This window comes from Pseudorasbora parva, chromosome 18, assembly GCF_024679245.1.
Source record: "Pseudorasbora parva isolate DD20220531a chromosome 18, ASM2467924v1, whole genome shotgun sequence".
Taxonomy (NCBI): Eukaryota; Metazoa; Chordata; class Actinopteri; order Cypriniformes; family Gobionidae; genus Pseudorasbora; species Pseudorasbora parva.
In genome coordinates this window covers 5,319,928-5,340,013 of record NC_090189.1, presented here as the reverse complement: position 1 = coordinate 5,340,013, position 20,086 = coordinate 5,319,928, and the positions used below count along the sequence as shown (strand labels likewise).

Sequence of the window (20,086 nt, the reverse complement as noted above, 5' to 3'; positions counted from 1 at the left end):
AAAATGTTCAATGTCTAATCTGTGACCGAGGGTACCCATCCTCTAAGTGAGCAGTTTCATCCCAGGACTATTCCGGTTTTAAACGGAATATTGGCTCACGTAATGCACTCTACATGTAACTGTTTTCACTGTCATGCCGCGGATGTACCACGTAGCCGAGACGCTCACGCTTGCAGCGTGTCCCTGGATTTGATTATCCAACTTGTTGATATTTAATCGATGGGCATAGCCAGTAGGCTGAGTTGCATACATAGAACAATTGTATATTGTGTTTCTTTGTTGTTGGTCTATACTTATTTGTGTGTGTGTGTGTGTGTGTGTGTGTACTTTATGTTTTCAAGGTTTTATTGAATGCATTGCTCTTGTATAGTCTTACTTTGGAATTTTAAGAGCAATAAACATATATTGCAATGCTAAGGAATTATTTTTTTCATTCAGATAATTAAATCAACATTTATAAATTGCTATTAGGCAATTAATGGGGAGATAATCGATAATCGAATCGTAACCGAATCGGACAGGAAAAATTAATTGTTAGATTAATCGATGCACCGAAAAATAATCACTAGATTAATCGTTTATCCCAGCCCTAAACAAGAGCAAATATCTGTCATTGGGTATGACAATTACTTGCATTTTAATTAAAGGTGCACTATGCAGCTTTCCGTCCACTGGAGGGCGCCTATTCAAAACAAATGCGTAGTTTGATGATGCCAGGTGTGAGCACAGCATCTTGGGAGATGTGGTCTTCTCATCACAGCCGGTGAAAAATAGGACTCGGGCAGAAATCACGTTCATGAATGCGGTTATTAACGTTACTGTAGTCTAAAGCAGAGCAGGACCGAGTGTTGTGGAGCTGAGCACAGCCACTGGAGAGATTGTTACACAAATACCCGCCTCGTGAATACCGGGACTTTTATTATGACGGGACAGGACACAGTCGCCGGGCGCCTGCACTGATCCGCTCTTCCGGTTATGATTATGAGGTAATGCAGATCTGTTTATCATATTAGATACATTTAAGTGTGTTTAAAACGATGTTATGACATTACTCCGTGCGTTCACTTGTTCACACTGCTAAGAGTAAAGCGCTCATGACAAATAACACCTGAAACCGAGGGTAGCGCAGATGACGCGATTCACAGGCGACTTCCTCAAACGCTATGCTGACACGTCCCGGGTCATTGGTTAAAATAGCAATTTTCTCACAATTTACAAATAGTTGGAAACTTCTGGGATATTGTAGGTACACAACTGAACAAAATATATAACACTGGCCTAGTGGTTTTTGGATATTTTACTGCAAAAATACTACATAGTGCACCTTTAAGTTGATTTTTATGAACCCACTGGCAGTATATTTGTTTTCTTGTTTTAATCATAAAATCACTTTCACAAGAACACAAGATTTATCTCAAACTTAATGAAAAAGTTATGGCTATCTGTTGGAAATTGTATTTTCAAACTTTGAAGTGTCACCTAATATAACTCATTGTGTGCTTATTTACATTTAGAGAACATGTTGACGTGTTATATTCTCTTCAATTTATTCCTTACATTTTCTTGAATTGATCTTAAAAAGGGCTTTAAATGTACCTTTATAAGACCTGCAGAGACCCTGGTATGTTCAGTCACAGTGCAGCATGCTTTATACTACAACATACTGTGCATATTTGATGCCCAAAATGTGCAGCATACAACAAGAGCATGTGACAAGGAACGCGGTGTCCCATGATGCAATGCTTTCATCATTCAATCACCAATTGTGCAATGCATCGCTAATTGTTTCACACACTGGTTTTGAAATCTACTTTGTGTCATACAGTAGAGGTGTTCTAGTATTCTATAGCCAGTTGATTAAATCTGTTTTGGAGATGAATGATGGTGATAGATGAGATAATATATAGATTTTGTTTCTGTTCAGGGTTGAAGGCTATGTTTTGACTCTTATCTACTCTTGACTGTTGTACATTTATTTATTAATAGATTGTTATGACTGTAAAGTTGTGTGTGTTTCTTATCTACAGGAAAGCTTTTGTTTGTGTAGGTATATGTGTGTGTTCCTATTTCTCTCTGGGCTTTGTGTGTGTGTGTGTGTGTGTGTGTGTGTGTGTGTGTGTGTGTGTGTGTGTGTGTGTGTGTGTGTGTGTGTGTGTGTGTGTGTGTGTGTGTGTGTGTGTGTGTGTGTGTGTGTGTGTGTGTGTGTGTGTGTGTGTGTGTGTGTGTTCAGACTGAGCTCAGATTTTTTTGTTCAGATTTGTTTCCGTATGCAGAACATCAGAAGAGAAGTGATTGATTTTCAGATCGTATTTCATCATTTCTTTTTCAGATTTATTAATGTGGTACAGGGGTCAAAATTGTTCATCTGGAAGGAAGATACAGTAACCTGGGCTTGTGCTGTCATGCTCCGCTCAAAGTCTCATGGGGAGACAGGCATTGTGTGTTTTTGCTTCTAAATAAACTTAGAAACTATTTTCAGAGGCTGTTACTCATGAAATGAGCCACAGGAGATCTCTGAGTTCATGGAAAATGACTCTCTGTACTTTCTGTCTGTGTGTAAGTGAGTGACGAACACACACACACACACACACACACACACACACACACACACACACACACAAATGTCATATTGGAGGTTGACTGTTTAAATATCAAATGTAAATCTCGTATTATAGTTTTTGTTTGATCTAAAGATTGTTTGAGCGTGATTCATCCCCATCTCCTCTCAGATCATGTATTATTTATTTAGCTTTGAACCGCAGCGTGTTTGCATCATCATGAGCATTAGCATCAGCTGTTTGCAACTGAGATAATGACTTATTAGAAGAGGGTGGCAGAAATTAAATATGTTGTACTGTTCAAAAGCTTAGGGTCGGAAAGAAAGTCTCTTAGCTCATCAATACTGCATTTATTTAATCAGAAAATACATGAATATTACAATTTAAAATTTTTTTTTATTTTAACATATGTTTAAATGTACTGTGATCAAAGCTGAATTGTCAGCATACTCCAGTCTTCAGTGTCACATGATACTTCAGAAATTATTTTGATATGAGGATTTGTTGCTCACAAACATTTATTTATTATTTATTATCATCAATGTCATGCTGCTTTATACTTCTGTGTAAACTTCTTTGATGAATATACAGCAGGGATGCAAGAAATATCAGCCACCATATCGGTATCAGTCATAATATGTTGTATCAGTCATAAAATTAGCCCAATATCTAAAAATGAATGAATAAAGGATTATTTTATTTTGTCCATGGCATATGGATTTTGATTCTTAATGCGCTAGGTAGGTATGTTGTCCAGTTACTTGTTTGCATTATTTAGGCATTGTTTGATTTATTTGTAAGGCGATAGATAAGGACAGTCGGCTATAGTGGTTCAAACTAGGCTGCTGTGTACTGTATATGTTTGATTTATCTTGAAGTGTTTGGGTCATGGCTTTTAATGGCAAGCCTTTTGTTTTTGTAATCAGGCTCACAAAAAATATATATAAAAACTTGGATTTATCAGCCAATATATATGTTTTTAAATGTACGGAATTATTGGTATCAGCCAGTTTTTATATCGTCACATTCCTAATATAACGTTCCAAAGAACAGCATTTATTTGAAATAGAAATATTGTAACATTTATGAGCTCCCAAGGTGGACAAATGCAAGCCAAATGTTTGTATTTAATAATGTACCCACTTGCACATCTTAAGGAATTATATTCATGAAGTTCATGTGTCGATTAAGTGATTCAAAAAATAGTATCATAATGGTTTTAAATAATATTATTACATTAAGTGATACAAGGTTTCTTTCCCTGTTTTTGGATGCACTGGGATTAGGCCTGTCGCGATAGTCGATAAATCAATTAATCGCACAATTAAAAAAATGAGCTCGATAATTTTTCCGGACGCGATAATTGCCATTTGCATGCTTTTTTGTTTTCCTCGTCTCTCTTGTTGACTGCGCGCGGCTCGTCCGTTTGGGGAGGTGTTTATACTCGACGCGCAGACCGGGTGCGGCGTGATGAGACGTCATTCTCGGCCAGGAGATTCGTCTGGAACTCGTGGCTCTTCGGTTGTGGAGCCACACGCAAAGTTACGAAATTTGACGTGTACAACGGCAAGCGAAATGGGGTCTCACGCACTCCACATCGACGTCATATTTGCCTCGCGCTCAAGCGGACGCGTCGTGTATAAACGAGGCTTAAAGCTCGACTGAAGTTTGATAAATGCAAGTTAATTCTTCAGTTCAATCTTTGTGTGCTAAAAAGGCCAAAAATATCACTTTCCTCAGAGATGGTCAAGTTCAGTTTGTGCATGATTAGGCTATAATATAACTTTTTTTAAAAAAAATTTATACTGTATCCTAAATTTTGGATAATTAATATATCATATGCTGAAGTACATTTCTGTATTTAAAAAAAAAAACTCAACAAGAACCGTACAGAACGGAAAACCGTGACCCTAAAACCGTGATACGAACCAAACCGTGGGTTTTGTGAACCGCCACCTCTAATATGCACTTAAAACACAATCATCCGTAGCAGTTTTCATCCATTTTATTTATTTGTTTTTGGTACTTATTTAAATGCATTTTTTTAAGCAGACTGAGAGTCAATGCTTTTATTGTTTTTGGTTTTGTTCATTTATTGTGGTTATTTAAAATGTTTTCCATTTTTAGTGTTAAATAGTCTTTAGAAATTAAAGTTTATTGATCTTTGAAAAGGTGTACCTGCATTTTTATGCAATTTTCATTGTTTTAGATGATAATGGTCTCTGAACAACATTATCGTTTATCGCAATAATTTCTTGGCCAATTTATCGTCCAGCAAAATTTGTTATCGTGACAGGCCTAACTGGGATTCAAGTTTGTACATTTGTTTTTTAATAATGTCTGTAGTGAATGCATTTTATATTCCTGCATTACTATATTACCATATTACTGCTTCCTACGGATCTTTGCATAGTCTTTAGTGTAAAAGTGCTTCTGAATATCTCATTATTTTTGCCTTGTTTGTGTTTAGGCTGAATCTGGTTATGGTTCTGAGTCCAGTTTGAGAAGACATGGATCCATGCTTTCCCTCACCTCTGCTACCAGTGGGTACTCGGCCACCTCCACCTCCTCCTTTAAGGTGAGAACACAAGCGACATGTCTTATCAATACTGATATGATATGCCATGCCCCCAAGTCTGAAATACAACAAGTTTGCGTATGTAACCCACAGAAGGGTAACAGTCTGCGGGAGAAGCTGGCTGAGATGGAGACGTTTCGGGACATCCTGTGCAGACAGGTGGACACGCTGCAGAAATACTTTGATGGCTGCGCCGATGCTGTGCACAGAGACGAGCTCCAGAGAGACAAGAGTGAGTAGATGGAGCGTCCTCTGGTGTGTGGGAGAGATCAGGATATTGAATGTGAGTCAGAACAGTGTAATTCTGCTGACAGGCATAGTTTAGACAACGCTGAAACTTATTCAGACTGCGGCAACATCCAGATTCCTCTGCATGGGTGCCGTTGCTCTCGCTCGTTCTGGATGCATCTGTTGTGACAGCACAAGGGCCTGTTGATTCACACAAATGATCAACTGGCTCTTTTGTTCTTCCCAGTCCTTCCCTTGTATTACAGCATGTGTACAGTAGACCCTCAGTATGTGAATGGGCTGATCGGGGCACCACCAACCACAGGGCAATGAGTTCATTCTGACTGTGTGTGTGTGTGTGTTTTCTCATCTCAGTTGTGGAGGATGATGAAGATGATTTCCCTACCACTCGCTCAGAAGGAGAATTCCTGCATAACAACAATGGCAGCAAGGAGAAACGTGAGTGTGAGCGCATTCTGCAGCGTCTCTACTGATTTCTGCGCATGTGAAAATTCAGCAGGTTTCACGCTCGATGAATTCTCTCTCATTCAGCTCGAGGAGACGCTATTACGGCGGCACTGACAATTTGACCAGTTTGTCCACTTAATTTTCTCCAGTGATCCAGTAATTTGAGCCTGTTGTAATGAATTGTGTGAAGTCTATAACATAAACTCAGCATTTCTCTAGCGGAGCTGCGTTTGAGATGTTTTCATTGAGTTATGCACTTCTGCATTGTTTTTGTTAGTGGAAATACTATATGACTAAATTGTATGTGGTATAATATGACAAAATGTTCTGTCAGATGTTTCACAGCGTGTCCCACCCAGGCACAACATAACACAATTTTTTTCTTGTAAAATGTTACGTGTAAAATATTATGTGAAGCAACAGTCGCAGTCAATCAGGATATGGAGATTTAAAGAAAGACTTGTCACATTTTAAAAGAAAATACTAGGGATGCACGATATTGGATTTTTGCCGATATCCGATATGCCGATATTTTTCAGCTCATTTTGGCCGATACCGATGCCGATATATGTTTATTTTTTCCCTTTGTTTGGAAACAACACCATTTTGAGCAAAAACAATTTTTTTTCATTCTGGTTTCAGATTTCTGAAGTCTCCTTAATAAAAGGATTCTTGTTGAAGATAAATAAATTTTAATAAAGTTCTTTTTATGATAAGAGTATATTAAAAGCTCTGAAAATAACAATAATAAAGTCAGTAATTTTTCACCCCAGATGCAGCTGTAACCTTAATATTGTATTTTTGGATTTAACGTTTGTGCACATGAAGTGGGGGTGGCATGACATCCGTTGATGCTGTCTTTTAATTCTACAATTATTGTAGAGCTCCTTGGATTATTTTTCATCATCCATTTCATAAAATTTTATTACAGATTAATACACTGTATATAAAAGTATTTAATTTACAAGTGTCATGCTTGTGATTTATGACATCATTACTGATTTGTTTATTCTGAACAAGAAATTAACTTTTCATTGTATTAGTGTAACAACAGCGCACCCACTACATGTATAAATATATAGCAGTCTAGCTGGAGGGCACTAGGACCTGGAGGAGCTTCTGCTGCTGTGGAGGCTGCCGCACGCGCTAGAGAGTGGGGAGACGCGATTGGGCTTGCTTTGGGTTCGTTTTGTTGTGAAAACGTGGCAAATCTGCTGCTGATGGTCACGTCCTTCTGTACGTGCATTCAGAAATTCAAGGCAGCATTTAAAAACAGTCAATATAAATCACTGTACATGCAATGTATTTTCTTGTTTTCACTTGAAGAATGACTGCAGTGCTGACATGGTCTTATCGCTGTAGCACTCCTTGCACACGTGAGTTATTGCAGGCGCATATCAACACGTTATCATATCGGCAAGGCATATCGGCATAATGTTTTCATATCGACCGATGCCGATTTTTATATTTTAAGCGTTTATCGGCCGATTCCGATGTCGTGCCGATAATATCGTGCATCCCTAGAAAATACTTATGTCGTTGTAACGAAGTTAGTAGCTGGAAAGGAAGGAGGCGGGAACCGGCGAACGTTTAACAACATTTATTAAAAATAAATAAACAAAATGAAAGTAAAACCGCGGGCAGCCCCTCACGGACGACTGCCCGCAAACACACAAAATAAAAACGTGGGCAGCCCCTCACGGACGACTGCCCACAAACAAAACATAACATACAATCCAGGCCTGGTCCTCTCTCGTCTTCCGCAGCTCTTGTTCCTCCTTTTATGCTCCCGTCACATGGCCGCGAGACGAGACCGGTGTGCCACGCAGCTGGCACTTGTGAACCTTAATCACCGGCCCGCTCTCGCGGTCCCTCGCCCCGCTGCCTGTCACACCACAGTCGTATTTTATATTTATTTATATAATACATAATATATCTATTATATAAAATATACAAATTAATATTATAAAGTTTTTGTGTGCCTTTCAGCAGTCTTTCCTCACGGTCACTTGGTGTTTTATTGCATTGTGGCTGATTTGTACACTGTGTAACACTGTCCAGTAAAATAATGTTTTTAAGGAATAATCATCTTTAAAGAGTGTGACTGGATTTGTTCTCTCTCCCCATCAGTATTCCAATGTTTGAGTCATAAAGGCATTAATGGGATAGATTTTAAAGGAGAGGCCATCACGTTCAAGGCGACCACGGCAGGGATCTTGGCTACACTTTCTCATTGCATCGATCTGATGGTGAAGCGAGAGGACAGCTGGCAGAAGAGACTGGATAAGGTACGAAACACGGGCGTCTGGAGCTCGTCCTTGAGCTGCTATAATCAGGAGAGGGATGTTATATCTGTTAGAGTCAACTTACTGAGCCCTAAATTACACAGCCAAACCAAAATCATAGTGTGGAGCAAAAGAAAATCTATGAGAACTGTTGTCAAAATGAATGTACATCAGGCCTGGTAAATCGCCAGCTAAAGTAGTTTTAAAATTGGCATAAATGTTTTGTATTGATGCAATATGTGAACAAATTTGTTACGTTAGTTGGTCAAGGTAGGGCTTCCGAGACTACTCATTTATACTAATCAACTAATCATCCAGAGCTATAGTTTCAGTGTCAGTCTGACATTTTTCGGTTTCTTGCCGTTTTTACCAGTTTTCATATATATAAAAAATAATTAATATTAACATTTTGGCACCGGCCCAAAGCATCAAATACTGCTGCGACTAATCGCCTAGTTTGTGCGAATTAGTTTTGTGTTAAATTAAAATGTAAATGTTTTCTTGGCAACTAACTTAATTAAACATTTTAAATGATTACTAATAATTACTCGCACTAAAAAATAAAAATAAATGAACCCTCATCCTTCCCTCAAGTGTTTTTGACCAACAATATATATATATATATATATATATATATATATATATATTTAATGTATGAGTTTAATGAGTGTTTATTGGAGTGGCCCTAGGACTTTTGCCATGAATACATGAGAAAAATATTATGTGGTTGATATTTAAAGGGTTATGCATGAAATTGTGAGTTATTTTGAATTTAAGTTGAATGAATGTGCTTAAATTTTAAATTTTTGTTTTGTATCGACAAAACCTAGAAATTTAAGTGTAAATTAAATAAAAAATATCCATAACATTAACAATCAATCACAAATTAATATCAATAACAAAATTATAGATTTTTGTTATTCCCCTCAAAATAAAATGAGCTTTCTGGAGAAAAAAATGTATAATAATTTTAGGTCTTCGGGTCATTTCGACCCGCGAGGGAAGGATTTGTTACAAAGTGCGAGGGAGGAAGATACATAAAAATATAAATAAAAATGACAAAAGTACCTAACAAAATGATTAAAACTTCAACCAAATTAAAGTGAAAACTTAACTGCTATTTCAAAATATGCATTATTTATATAGTTTCATAGTATTTATTAATTACATGGCAAAATTACAAAAACTTAAGTTAAAATGAAAACTCAAAATATAAAAAAAGTTATTTCAAAATATGAATATATTTTTTATTAATATGCATACCTGCTTTTTGCCCTCCTGTTTTACTACTGTAGTTATATAGTAAACCAGTATTTAATTTACTATGCTAGTATACTACTATGTTAAATCACTATCCTATTAGTGCTGCTATTGCAAATTCTGCAAGTGCTGGTCATTTCCAGAGAAACAAATCATGTATCTGAGAGTTTGAGCTCATTTTGGTAATGGTACATATAAACATGGAAAGCTGCTGTTTCTGTGAGTGACTGCTGCGGTCTCTTTGCCAGAGAAGTTAATTCAGCCGTTTTAATGGGTTTGGGTGTGAAAGTGGCGAGCGTGTGTTATGATGGCTCTGAATGTGTCGCAGTCAGCAGCATTCAGCACAATACTGACATATGCAATCAGAACGAGAACACGGGCGTTGTGCTTCTGTCTGAACAATGGGGCGCTTCAGGACAATCCTGCTCCGATGCAGCCCAGATCTCACCGAGACGAGATCTACTCCAGCCAAGACATAAACGTTACGGCAGCAGAGTGTTTAGTCAGCTGAAGTCGCTCCCCCTCTCTTGCTTTCTACAGGAGATGGAGAAGAGGAGGAGGGTGGAGGAGGCGTATAAATCAGCTCTGTCTGAACTGAAGAAGAAGTCTCATTTCGGAGGGCCCGATTACGAGGTGGGTTCAGTGCCTGTACGTGTGCTGATGTCTGCAGAACCTAAAAATGAAGGCAGAGCTGTAAACTGTATTAAGATGTGTATCTTGTTCTGTCCATCAGGAGGGTCCGAACAGCCTGATCAATGAAGACGAGTTCTTTGATGCTGTGGAGGCCGCTCTGGATCGACAAGACAAAATAGAAGAGCAGGTGTGTTATTACAGACAGCTCTCTGATACAGAGCCCTTAAAACGTCCTACATTCATTTGATCAAAGTCTTAAATGGTACAACAAAAGTTCTATCATTTTAAGAGGTCTTAAATCTGGGGAAGGAAATTGAATCGGGATACTGTCTAATGTTTTTATGAATAGGGTTGGGTATCGTTTGAATTTGAATGTTTCTGATTATCGATTCTTGTCGATTCCAATAGGGTAAAAAAACGAAACAAAACTTGGATATCATTCACATTGATTGTCAGGCTATTATTGCAAAACATTTCATTGTAGTTGAATACTATTAACACAAATCAACAGGCTAGCAACTTTTGCCTATGATAAAAATATAATAGCTTTTGCTACAAATATAATAACACAAAAAAAAGAAAGGTCACCCAAAAATGAAAATTCAGTCATTAATTACTCACCCTCATGCCGTTCCAGACCCGTAAGACCGCTGTTCATCTTTCGAACACAAAAGAAAATTGAGAATAGTTTTTGTGCGCAAAAAGAAAAGTAACTTACGACTAAAAACTATAGTGATGGGCCGATTTCAGAACAGTGCTTCTTGAATCTTCGCTACACTTGAATCAGTGTATCGAATCAGCAGTTCGGATCACCAAATTCGCGTGATTTCAGCAGTTTGGCGGTTTGACACGCGATCCGAATCATGAATCGATTCGCTGATTCATAACACTCCGAGGCTTTGTTTTGAAATCCCCCCATCACTATATAAGCCGTTATTTTGAATTTTTTGCGCACAAAAACTATTCTCTTCGCTTCATAAAATTATTGTAGAGCCGCTGTAGTGAGATGGGCTTTGTAACGACGTCTTTAGGGCCTTTATGGGTCTTGAGAGAGGAAATGACATTGGTGTCAATGAAGGCCTTTCTGAGCCATCGGATTTCAACAAAAATATCTTCATCTGTGTCTGAAGATGAACGGAGGTCTGACGGGTGTCGAACGACATGAGGGTGAGGAATTAATGAAAGAATTTTCATTTTTGGGTGAACTAACCCTTTAAATTTAACTTAATAAAGTAAACTCTTGGTAATTAAAAAGAGAACAAATAAACAAATTAGCAATTGCACAAATAAATACAATTGAACAAAGACAGGATTGATTCAGGTACAGAAACTGTAATCAAATGTAAAAACACTGTACTTTATTGATAAAATATAGGCTATACATTACAAATATAGTTATTCTGTCTAGAAGAGCAAGTGAATTTTCTCATCTTTTGTTGGTTGATTAACGATATCATGGAGACGGCATCAAGAAAATCTGCCGTCAACGACTGTTTACGGAAGTATTTTGTCATTTTTGTGTGTATTTGTCCATTCGCATGCTGTGCAAAAAGACGGAGATAATGTTCATTATTACACTGCTCTGTGAAATACTTGATTCTGATTGGTCAATCGCGCATTCCAGTGGTACGTTATTTCCAGATAACAACCGCTCATACGGGTACTACGAGTTATCTTGACCGGTACTACTTCTGTGCTTAACGCTGGCGCCATCTTGTGGCTTAAACAGCCATGGGTTACAATGGAAGACTTCACGGCAGGTTTCCTTTATAACGTTTTTAATATAGATCTTTTTCTTACACAAACGCATCGATTTGAATCAGAAGGCTCTATTAACCCATCGGAGTCGTGTGGAGCACGTTATTTGACGGACAGCTGCATTTTTTATGGACTTCAAACACAACTACAACTACTGCTGGGATTAACGTTAGCCTGGACTTTTAAAATATAACTCCGATTGTATTTGTCTGACAGAAGAATGTCATAAACACCTATAATGACTTGAGGGTGAGTAAATCATAGGCTTGGTTTCATTTTTGGGTGAACTAACCCTTTCAGCATTCATTTTCAACATTTAGCAGCAATAGATAAAGGCTTAAAGCAGGTTGGAACTGTTTTCCTTCGCGGAAGCTTTGCGTAAGAGCTAATAAAATATTTAATCTCAAGACAATATTTTGTGTCTAATAATTATTTATTTGAGACTAGTAGCCGTGTAATAAGCGGGATAATGTACACCCAGCCGGTTGTTATCGCAGAATAAACCCCTTCAGAGTGATGCTCCGCTTCGCGTCGGGGTCCTGATCACTCTGTCGGGGTTTATTCTGCGATAACAACCGGCTGGGTGTACATTATCCCTTACTTATCGCGCACTATTCATTCACTATGAGAAGCCATTCAGTGTGTGTGTGTGCAGCACAGAAAATGGTGTGTACGTCTTGTTTGCGCTCAAATGGTTAATCACAATAAAATGCGCAAACAGTAACCGATAAGCGGAATCAAAATGCGCGTTTCTTATCAAATCACCGGTTCTGTGCAATTTGGAACCGGTTCTCGATACCCATCCCTAATTATGAAAAAAAAAAAAAAAGATCTAATTAATTACACATTTTTCTGTAATTTATTGCGATTAATTGCTCGTACCATTTTAATAATTTCACATTTTATCTCCAAGAAACAACATAGACTGTATATTTTAAATATTTGATCTAACAGCTATGACACATTTACAGAAACTGCATAAATTATACATTTAAATATAAATGAATCCTCATTAAAGCTACATAAGTTCAGTCAAGAGCAGAGAGTGATTTTGTCTGTCTTTTGTTTTTAATTTACATTACTGACATAAATTACAGCAGCAGGTTTATTAGGCTGCTGTCTCTTTAAGATCTGACGCACATGACATGGATTTAAGACTTTATTTAACTCTTTTAAGGCTGTACTTACTAGGATAATTGTGTACGTTTGTCGGTTCAAGGGCAATAGAGAACTCAATGCGTTACTCAATAAAAATGTTACTCAATATTTTAAAATTTAATTTATTCCTGTGATCAAAGCGGATTTTCTCCAGTCTTCAGGATCACATGATCCTTCAGAAACCATTCTGATATGATGATTTGATACTAAAGAAACATTTGTTATAGAATGCATCATATATTTTTTGAAAGCATCATTTAAAAAAATCAGGATTCTTAGATAAGCAGAAATGCCAAAGAACAGAATTTATTTGAAATATAAATCTTTTCTAAATTTACAAAAGACATAATCATTTTTAAAAAAAATGCTGAATAAATAGTATTATGTTTTTAAAAAAATGTACTGATCCCAAAATGTTGAATGGTGTTGTGTATATATTAAATAAAATGTGTCCGGAGTATTTTAAATTTGCATTTACCCTTTTTTGTATTTGTAAACCTCATACCTGTTTAGAAACTGAGATGCATGATTTATTAAAAAGTCTTAAATTTGATTAAAAAAAAACAGCTTATAGCCATCTGAGATGGGACAAACAAACCAAATGATATGTTGTTTTGGTGAAAAGTATATGCCAAATGCATGAATGTGAATGTAACGCAAGTGTAAATATTTGTAGCTACTTAAAAATGTTAAGCAAATATATTGGGAAAAAAATGTTCAAAACCTATTTATTGTCTTAATACGTCTCCAGTCTTACTTGGCATGATTTATCATCAGTGAGCGCAATTCTACAAAAAAATAAATGATTATCAACCAATTATTTATTAATATTTAATCCAAACAATTTTCCAGTGATTATTCAGGTTCACATGAAATGCGTCACATTATGAGAGTTAATAATTTTCATATTTTTATCATTAACATACAGTATGAATGTTTTTATAGTCTCAGTGTGAGAAGAGCAGGATACACAGGAGCAATTCAGTGCCTTCAGGAGACGCATACTCCACCGTGGGCTCGCACCGGTTCGCTGAGAAGGTCAGTTTACTCATCCTCATGATCGTCTCATCATGATCATCCACAGACCTCTTCCTGTGTGTCCCTGTTCTGCCTCTGTCCATTTGATTTAATTTTTTTTAATCTGCACTCCTGATGAAGCTGCATCTCTCTCTTCTTCCTCACCTGTGTAGCCCCCCTCTCGCCCTTCCTCTCCCTCATCTTCTGCTGTAGTCTTCACTCCTTCACTCTATGAGCACCGATTCAGCGCTGAGGTAACAGCGCCCTCTAGCACACTCATCTACGACTCATTAGAAGCTGTTGACAGGATGTCTCATTGCTGATGCATTGTAAACATTGCACCTCTTGGCAGGCATACATATAAAATTGCTTTTCAAAACATAGTGAGCTGCTTAGTCAGCCCAAAAGTGCTGTCTGGCTATATTTTGAAACAAAGCCAGATGTATTATTACTATAGCAAGTCCGCATAATGCCTTGTGTTTGTTAACAGCACATTAAAACCACTTGTGACTACTATTTTCTCCTGTCTTTGTGTGTTTGCTTTTTAAAATTAGAGCTTATGATGCTTTTTGAAATTATATTTTGCAAGTTCAGTAATTTCCTGTAATCTTAAAAGTCACCATGAGATCAAAATTAAGCAAATTTGCTTTCTTACTTCATTTTATTTCAACTAGGGATGCACCGAATCCAGATTTTTGAGGTTCGGCCGAATACCGAATCCACTGGTTAAGATTCTGCCGAAACCGAATACCGAATCCAACTCCCATCCTCAGTCCATTATCACAGTAAACACATTAATGACATAAACAACGTCCACAGCAGTGTATTTTTAATTTAATAAAAAAAAAAATTAAAAGGCAACATTATGCCAGGATGACTGTGCCGTATTGCTGCCTGTAGATTCCTTCATGCACAACTCTTATTCTCTCGGATGGGAAGTTCGGTTCTTTTCCACGAAGCGGTTCTTTCGGACAGTTCGTTTCAATGAACCGGATCACCGCTTCATTTATGTCCTTACGTAATGACGTCATTTCTATCATCCCGGCGGATGAAAATACATTCAAACACATGCACATAAAGTATTTGTAATCAAAACTTAGTATAGTAATAATTATTATTGTCATCATCATCATCTTGGATACATTTTTTAATTCATGTTTTGCAAAAGCACTCAATACAGCCAATGTCGTGCAAACACTGATGTTTTACACAGATTAAATAAATTTACATTGACATAACATAAACTTACACAAATCCTTGGTTCACCCGTGCTCATATATTATCAGCATCAGTTTTCCGAGAGAAACAGCAGCCGTCCCACTCCGAGAGAAACAGTTCTGTTCAAGACGATGCTATCACGCGTGCAGTATCTCAGCTCACCGGCTCTCACAGCAAAACATGTCTCAGTTCAGTGAACTGTTGGAGTTACAACATATACTTCAAGATATTAGTTTATTTTTAGTCTGAGGGACTGTCACTCATGTCAGAAAGTGAGTAACTATAGTAACTTGTGGGATCAGCGCTGATTTGAGACGCGAGTCGTTTAGAACGATTCAGTCCGATTTGGTGAACTGGTTCGACCGGATCACTAAAAAGATCCGGTTAAAAAGAACGATTCGTTCGCGAACCGGACATCCAGCGGCTATTGTTTAGGGTTCTTGCCACCACGAGACAAATTGGCATTGCAAATTGAACATATAGCTCGACTTGAATTGGCCTCTTGTGACTGAAAGTCCTGCCAAACAACACATTTTCTATTCACAAGTTCCATTTTCACTTTCTCATAGCCTACTGCATTCGAACGGTCCACCTAGTAAACACGTTGCCATAATCAACCGCGGCATCATGTTCGACCAGTATCGCGTAGTGCAAGTGTGTTCGGTTCGGTGGAAAAAAATTCTAAGGTTCGGCAGAAACCGAAACCAGTCAAAAAGCCCAATATTCGGCCGAATCCGAATCCTGGATTCGGTGCATCCCTAATTTAAACTAATATTTAACCCCCTTTAATTATTGCATGTTTGTACTATGTAAACAAATATCTAATTAAATGCATATTTCATTTTATACAATACATATAAATATCAGTTGTCACTTTATACCTCCCAATATTGTCTTAGTAAGATAACATTTAATGATTTGTTTTATGATCCGTAGTTTTAATTACAAGGGCAAAACATATGATGCAATGCAAGATGATGATTGAAATATGGACAAATACATTTTTCTCAAACTCACAATGATTCATATTTGATACTCACATTTTAAGATGTCATTAAATGCCTTTAAATAGCTATTTGATCATTTGTATTTACTGTTGTATCTTTCTAGAAGCAGTAATTTAATGCCTGTAATAAAGTTTACAGCCGTAATATGAGATAAATGGAGATGCTCGGGAGGCTCGACCTCAAAAAGACTTGCTGGTTGCGTTTCAGGAAGGGAGTATTTTTTTCTGGTGAACTGGGTTGTGAAAGATGGTTCATGTTGACTGATTTCTTCTCAGTTTTAGTGCTATTTATAGATCGTCTTAAATGAGGGCACGACCGCTGACCTTCTTGTTCTGCTTTGTGTTGGGCAGGTGGAGGAGATGGTTCAGAATCACATGACCTACTCTCTGCAGGACGTGGGTGGAGATGCTAACTGGCAGCTCGTGGTGGAGGAGGGAGAGATGAAGGTGAGCTCACCAATCCTGACACATGGAGGATATTCCTACAGTCTGTTCAGCTCAGTGAAAAATAGATCAAATACACACTCTTTAGCCCAATATTTGTATTCTGTGCAGTGTGTTTGGTAGCATACTATTATGGTATGTGTTAATGTTTTGAATTGGGTTTCATATAACATTTTTGTTTATTTTAACATTTTAATTATTTTTTAAAATTAAAATAACTAATGTTTTTGCTTTTTTTCAGCTTCAAGTTTAATTTTAGTTTAAATGTATCATTTTTAGTTTTTTATTATTTATATTTTATATTATAGAATTTATTATTATGTATATTAGTTTTTTATTTCAGTTGTTGAAATATTTTTAATATTTTTTAATTTTTAGCTTTCATTTTAATTTTTGTTTAAATTAGAATTTTTTACATTTTGAGAAAACAATTTTTTTTTTCATTTTTAGTTTTAACTATTGAGTTTTTTTAGCTTTCAGATTAGTTTTCATTTAAATTTGTCTTTTTTATATTTATCTTTATTAATATTTTATTTCAGCTTTAGTTTGTAGTTTTTGTTTGTTTGTTTGTAACTTATGTTTTGAATTGGGTTTTATTTTAATATTTTTAGCTTTCACTTTATTTTTTGTTGGATGTTTGTTTTTGGTATTATTTATTTATTTGTTTATTTCAGTTTTAGACATTTATTTCAGATTTCAACAAGATCAAGAAGAAACAAGATTTCAAATTTTCGATCCGTTTGTTTTCATATAATATTTTATATGAGAAAAAATAGTTGTTAACAGCACTTCTATGTATTTGTGTGCCTCATCATGACATTAGCTCAGCATCATGCGATGATCAAACTCTACTGGAATCAGGCTTTTTATTTTCATTTAAAATACTTGAGAAGGTTAAAACTGGGTCTAAACTCAATGTGGACCCACTTTGTATTAGGTGGCCTTAAGTACTATGTACTAACATTTTAATTAATCCTTTGATACAATGCACTTATTGGCCCTCATTTATCAATCTTGCGTAGAAACGGGCGTATATGTTGGCGTAAGATTATGCTTACACTCCTCTCACCGCCTGATTTATGAAGTCTTGCCCACCTCTGCAATCCAGGTGTACGCAATACCTGCCCTTGATAAATGCCGCGGCTGAAAACGATCGTCATTAGAATAATACACCCCTATATATTCAAGTCTCCGCCTCTCCCACGACCTCATTTTACGCCATGGACACACAGAAGACGGCAAAGAAGCGAAACTTCTCCGACGTGGAGATCGGGCGCGCTCAATCATCTCACTAGTCCACTAGTCAGGGCACTTATTAGGACAGAATTCAATGGGCTGACTCCCTGATCAGTGCCCTGACTACTGAACTAGTGAGATGATTGAGATGCGGCCATCGAGACCATCACCAGGGAAGTGGAAAAAAACCCCGAAATTGTTTTATTTGGGAGTTTAAAGAGTGGGAATAAAGGCACCCACAAAAACAAAATATGGACCCAAATTACGAGTACTGTTAATAGTGTGGAGGTTGTGAAGCGCACTCCAGCAGTTTAAATAGTACAATGGATTATTTTACAGCACGTCTTGAAACGATTAGTATTTAATTTTGTATCACGGCACATGTATTGGGGTGTACGATATGATGATGTGATGTAGAGTAGCCTACCATTCATTCACATTAATAATTGCGTGACAATTTTTAAGATTATTTTTATTATTATTTTTATTATGATTTTTATTATTAATGACGCTTATTGTTATTTAGAAGAAGATTGCCGTTATTATTTATTTTATTATTATTATTATTATTATTATTTAAAAGGAGAAGAATGTAATTTTTATTATTTTGTCAGTCTGAATTATTCAGTCCCAGTCCGTGTGCAGCTGCCGGACAGGCTTGCGGCTTTGGTAGCCTATAGTCACACATTGAATACGTTGCACAAAAATAAACACTGAAGTTTATAATTACTATGTCGTTGTTGTTGTTGTTTTTAACAGTGGGTCATAATATAGCATATCTTTGTCAGTGCGTTTTGTGGTGTTATTGTTTTTCTGCGCATTTTCACACTAACTCAAACGTGCGTACACCACCTCCTGAGCTGGCGTAGGTTGAGCGTGCCGTACGCCAACGTCCACATTGATAAATCTCAAAGTCACCGTGGGTTTGGGTGTACGCAAGGTGTACGCTGGAAATTTGGTGTATGCACTTTTGATAAATGAGGGCCATTGTGTACATACATGTTTTTAAATTGTACTTACATTTAAAAGAATACCTGCATGTAATTACACAGTTGGCACTTCCCTTACACATAAACCTACCCTTAATCTTACCCACACCACCACACCTGTCCCTAACTCTACCCATACCCCACCTCAATATCAGCAAAAGTCTTTTGCAATACAATTTGAACACTGTAGGTGAAAGTACATAGTTCTTAAGGCCACCTAATATAAAGTGGGGCCCTCAATGTAATGTGTGTGTTTTAGCCTGAAGACTCACTCTCTAACTGTCTCTCTCTCACAGGTGTACCGGAGGGAGGTGGAGGAGAACGGGATCGTGCTGGACCCTCTGAAGGCCACACACTCTGTCAAAGGGGTCACAGGTCATGAGGTCTGCCACTACTTCTGGGACACAGAAGTTCGTAACGATTGGGAGAGTGAGTTGAATATTGAATATGGTGTTAAATATTTCTAAATTTCAAAAGGGCATGAAAAATCGTTCATCATATAAAAAATAAAAAAAATCATACAAATTTGACTTTGACATCTACATATAATCTACTTATGCTCTGCTATTGTATATTATTAATACTAGAGCACATTTGATTTATTAAACACAGTTTGGCCTGTGGAAGCACCATACACTCTTACCACACTTTTACATTACTGGCCAGATAATGGACATTAATTCAGCCGTACCTCTTATTGGTCACAGAATCATGAGAAGAATTACTTCTGTCTATACCTCCGAGCTTCAGCCTTTATTTTTTCTTTTTTTTTTTTTTACATTTACAGTTACTCATCAAGCCTGCATTTATTTGATCAAAAATGATTTCTGAGGGATCATGTGACACTGGAGACTGAGTAATGGCTTATTAAAATTCAGCTTTGATCACAGAAATAAATACAATTTTCAAGTATATCAAAATAGAAAAACATTATTTTAAATGGTAGTAATATCTCTCAATATTACTGTTTTTACTGTATTTTTGATCAAATAAGTGCTTGATGAGCAGAAGAGACTTTCAAAAAATATTTAAAACTGATATGTTTCCAAACTTTTGACCGGTACAGTTTTATTATAATAACAAGACAAGACATTATAATGATGATGAATGCAGTTCAGAGTATTAATTGTTTAATCTTTAATTCTTTAGCAAATAAAATGGTTTATCTAGATATTTGATCAATACACTTAAGAGTCAATAAATCAGCATAAATACCTTAAAACATAATTTAGAATTACTCAAATAAAATC

General features: G+C 36.7%; 1 protein-coding gene across 2 annotated transcripts in view; it reads left to right on the top strand.

Annotated features, from left to right (window-relative positions):
* Positions 1–20,086, top strand: part of LOC137046475 (ceramide transfer protein) — a 65,487-nt gene that overhangs the window by 37,648 nt on the left and 7,753 nt on the right. The window contains exons 4-13 of one of the 2 annotated variants that reach the window (XM_067423718.1): positions 5,029–5,136; positions 5,230–5,368; positions 5,740–5,823; positions 7,963–8,120; positions 9,918–10,010; positions 10,111–10,197; positions 13,872–13,964; positions 14,117–14,197; positions 16,519–16,614; positions 19,133–19,265. In XM_067423718.1, coding sequence (XP_067279819.1) covers positions 5,029–5,136; positions 5,230–5,368; positions 5,740–5,823; positions 7,963–8,120; positions 9,918–10,010; positions 10,111–10,197; positions 13,872–13,964; positions 14,117–14,197; positions 16,519–16,614; positions 19,133–19,265 — 1,072 coding nt within the window. The remainder of the gene's footprint in view (positions 1–5,028; positions 5,137–5,229; positions 5,369–5,739; positions 5,824–7,962; positions 8,121–9,917; positions 10,011–10,110; positions 10,198–13,871; positions 13,965–14,116; positions 14,198–16,518; positions 16,615–19,132; positions 19,266–20,086) is intronic. The other variant, XM_067423719.1, reaches the window with a different exon arrangement.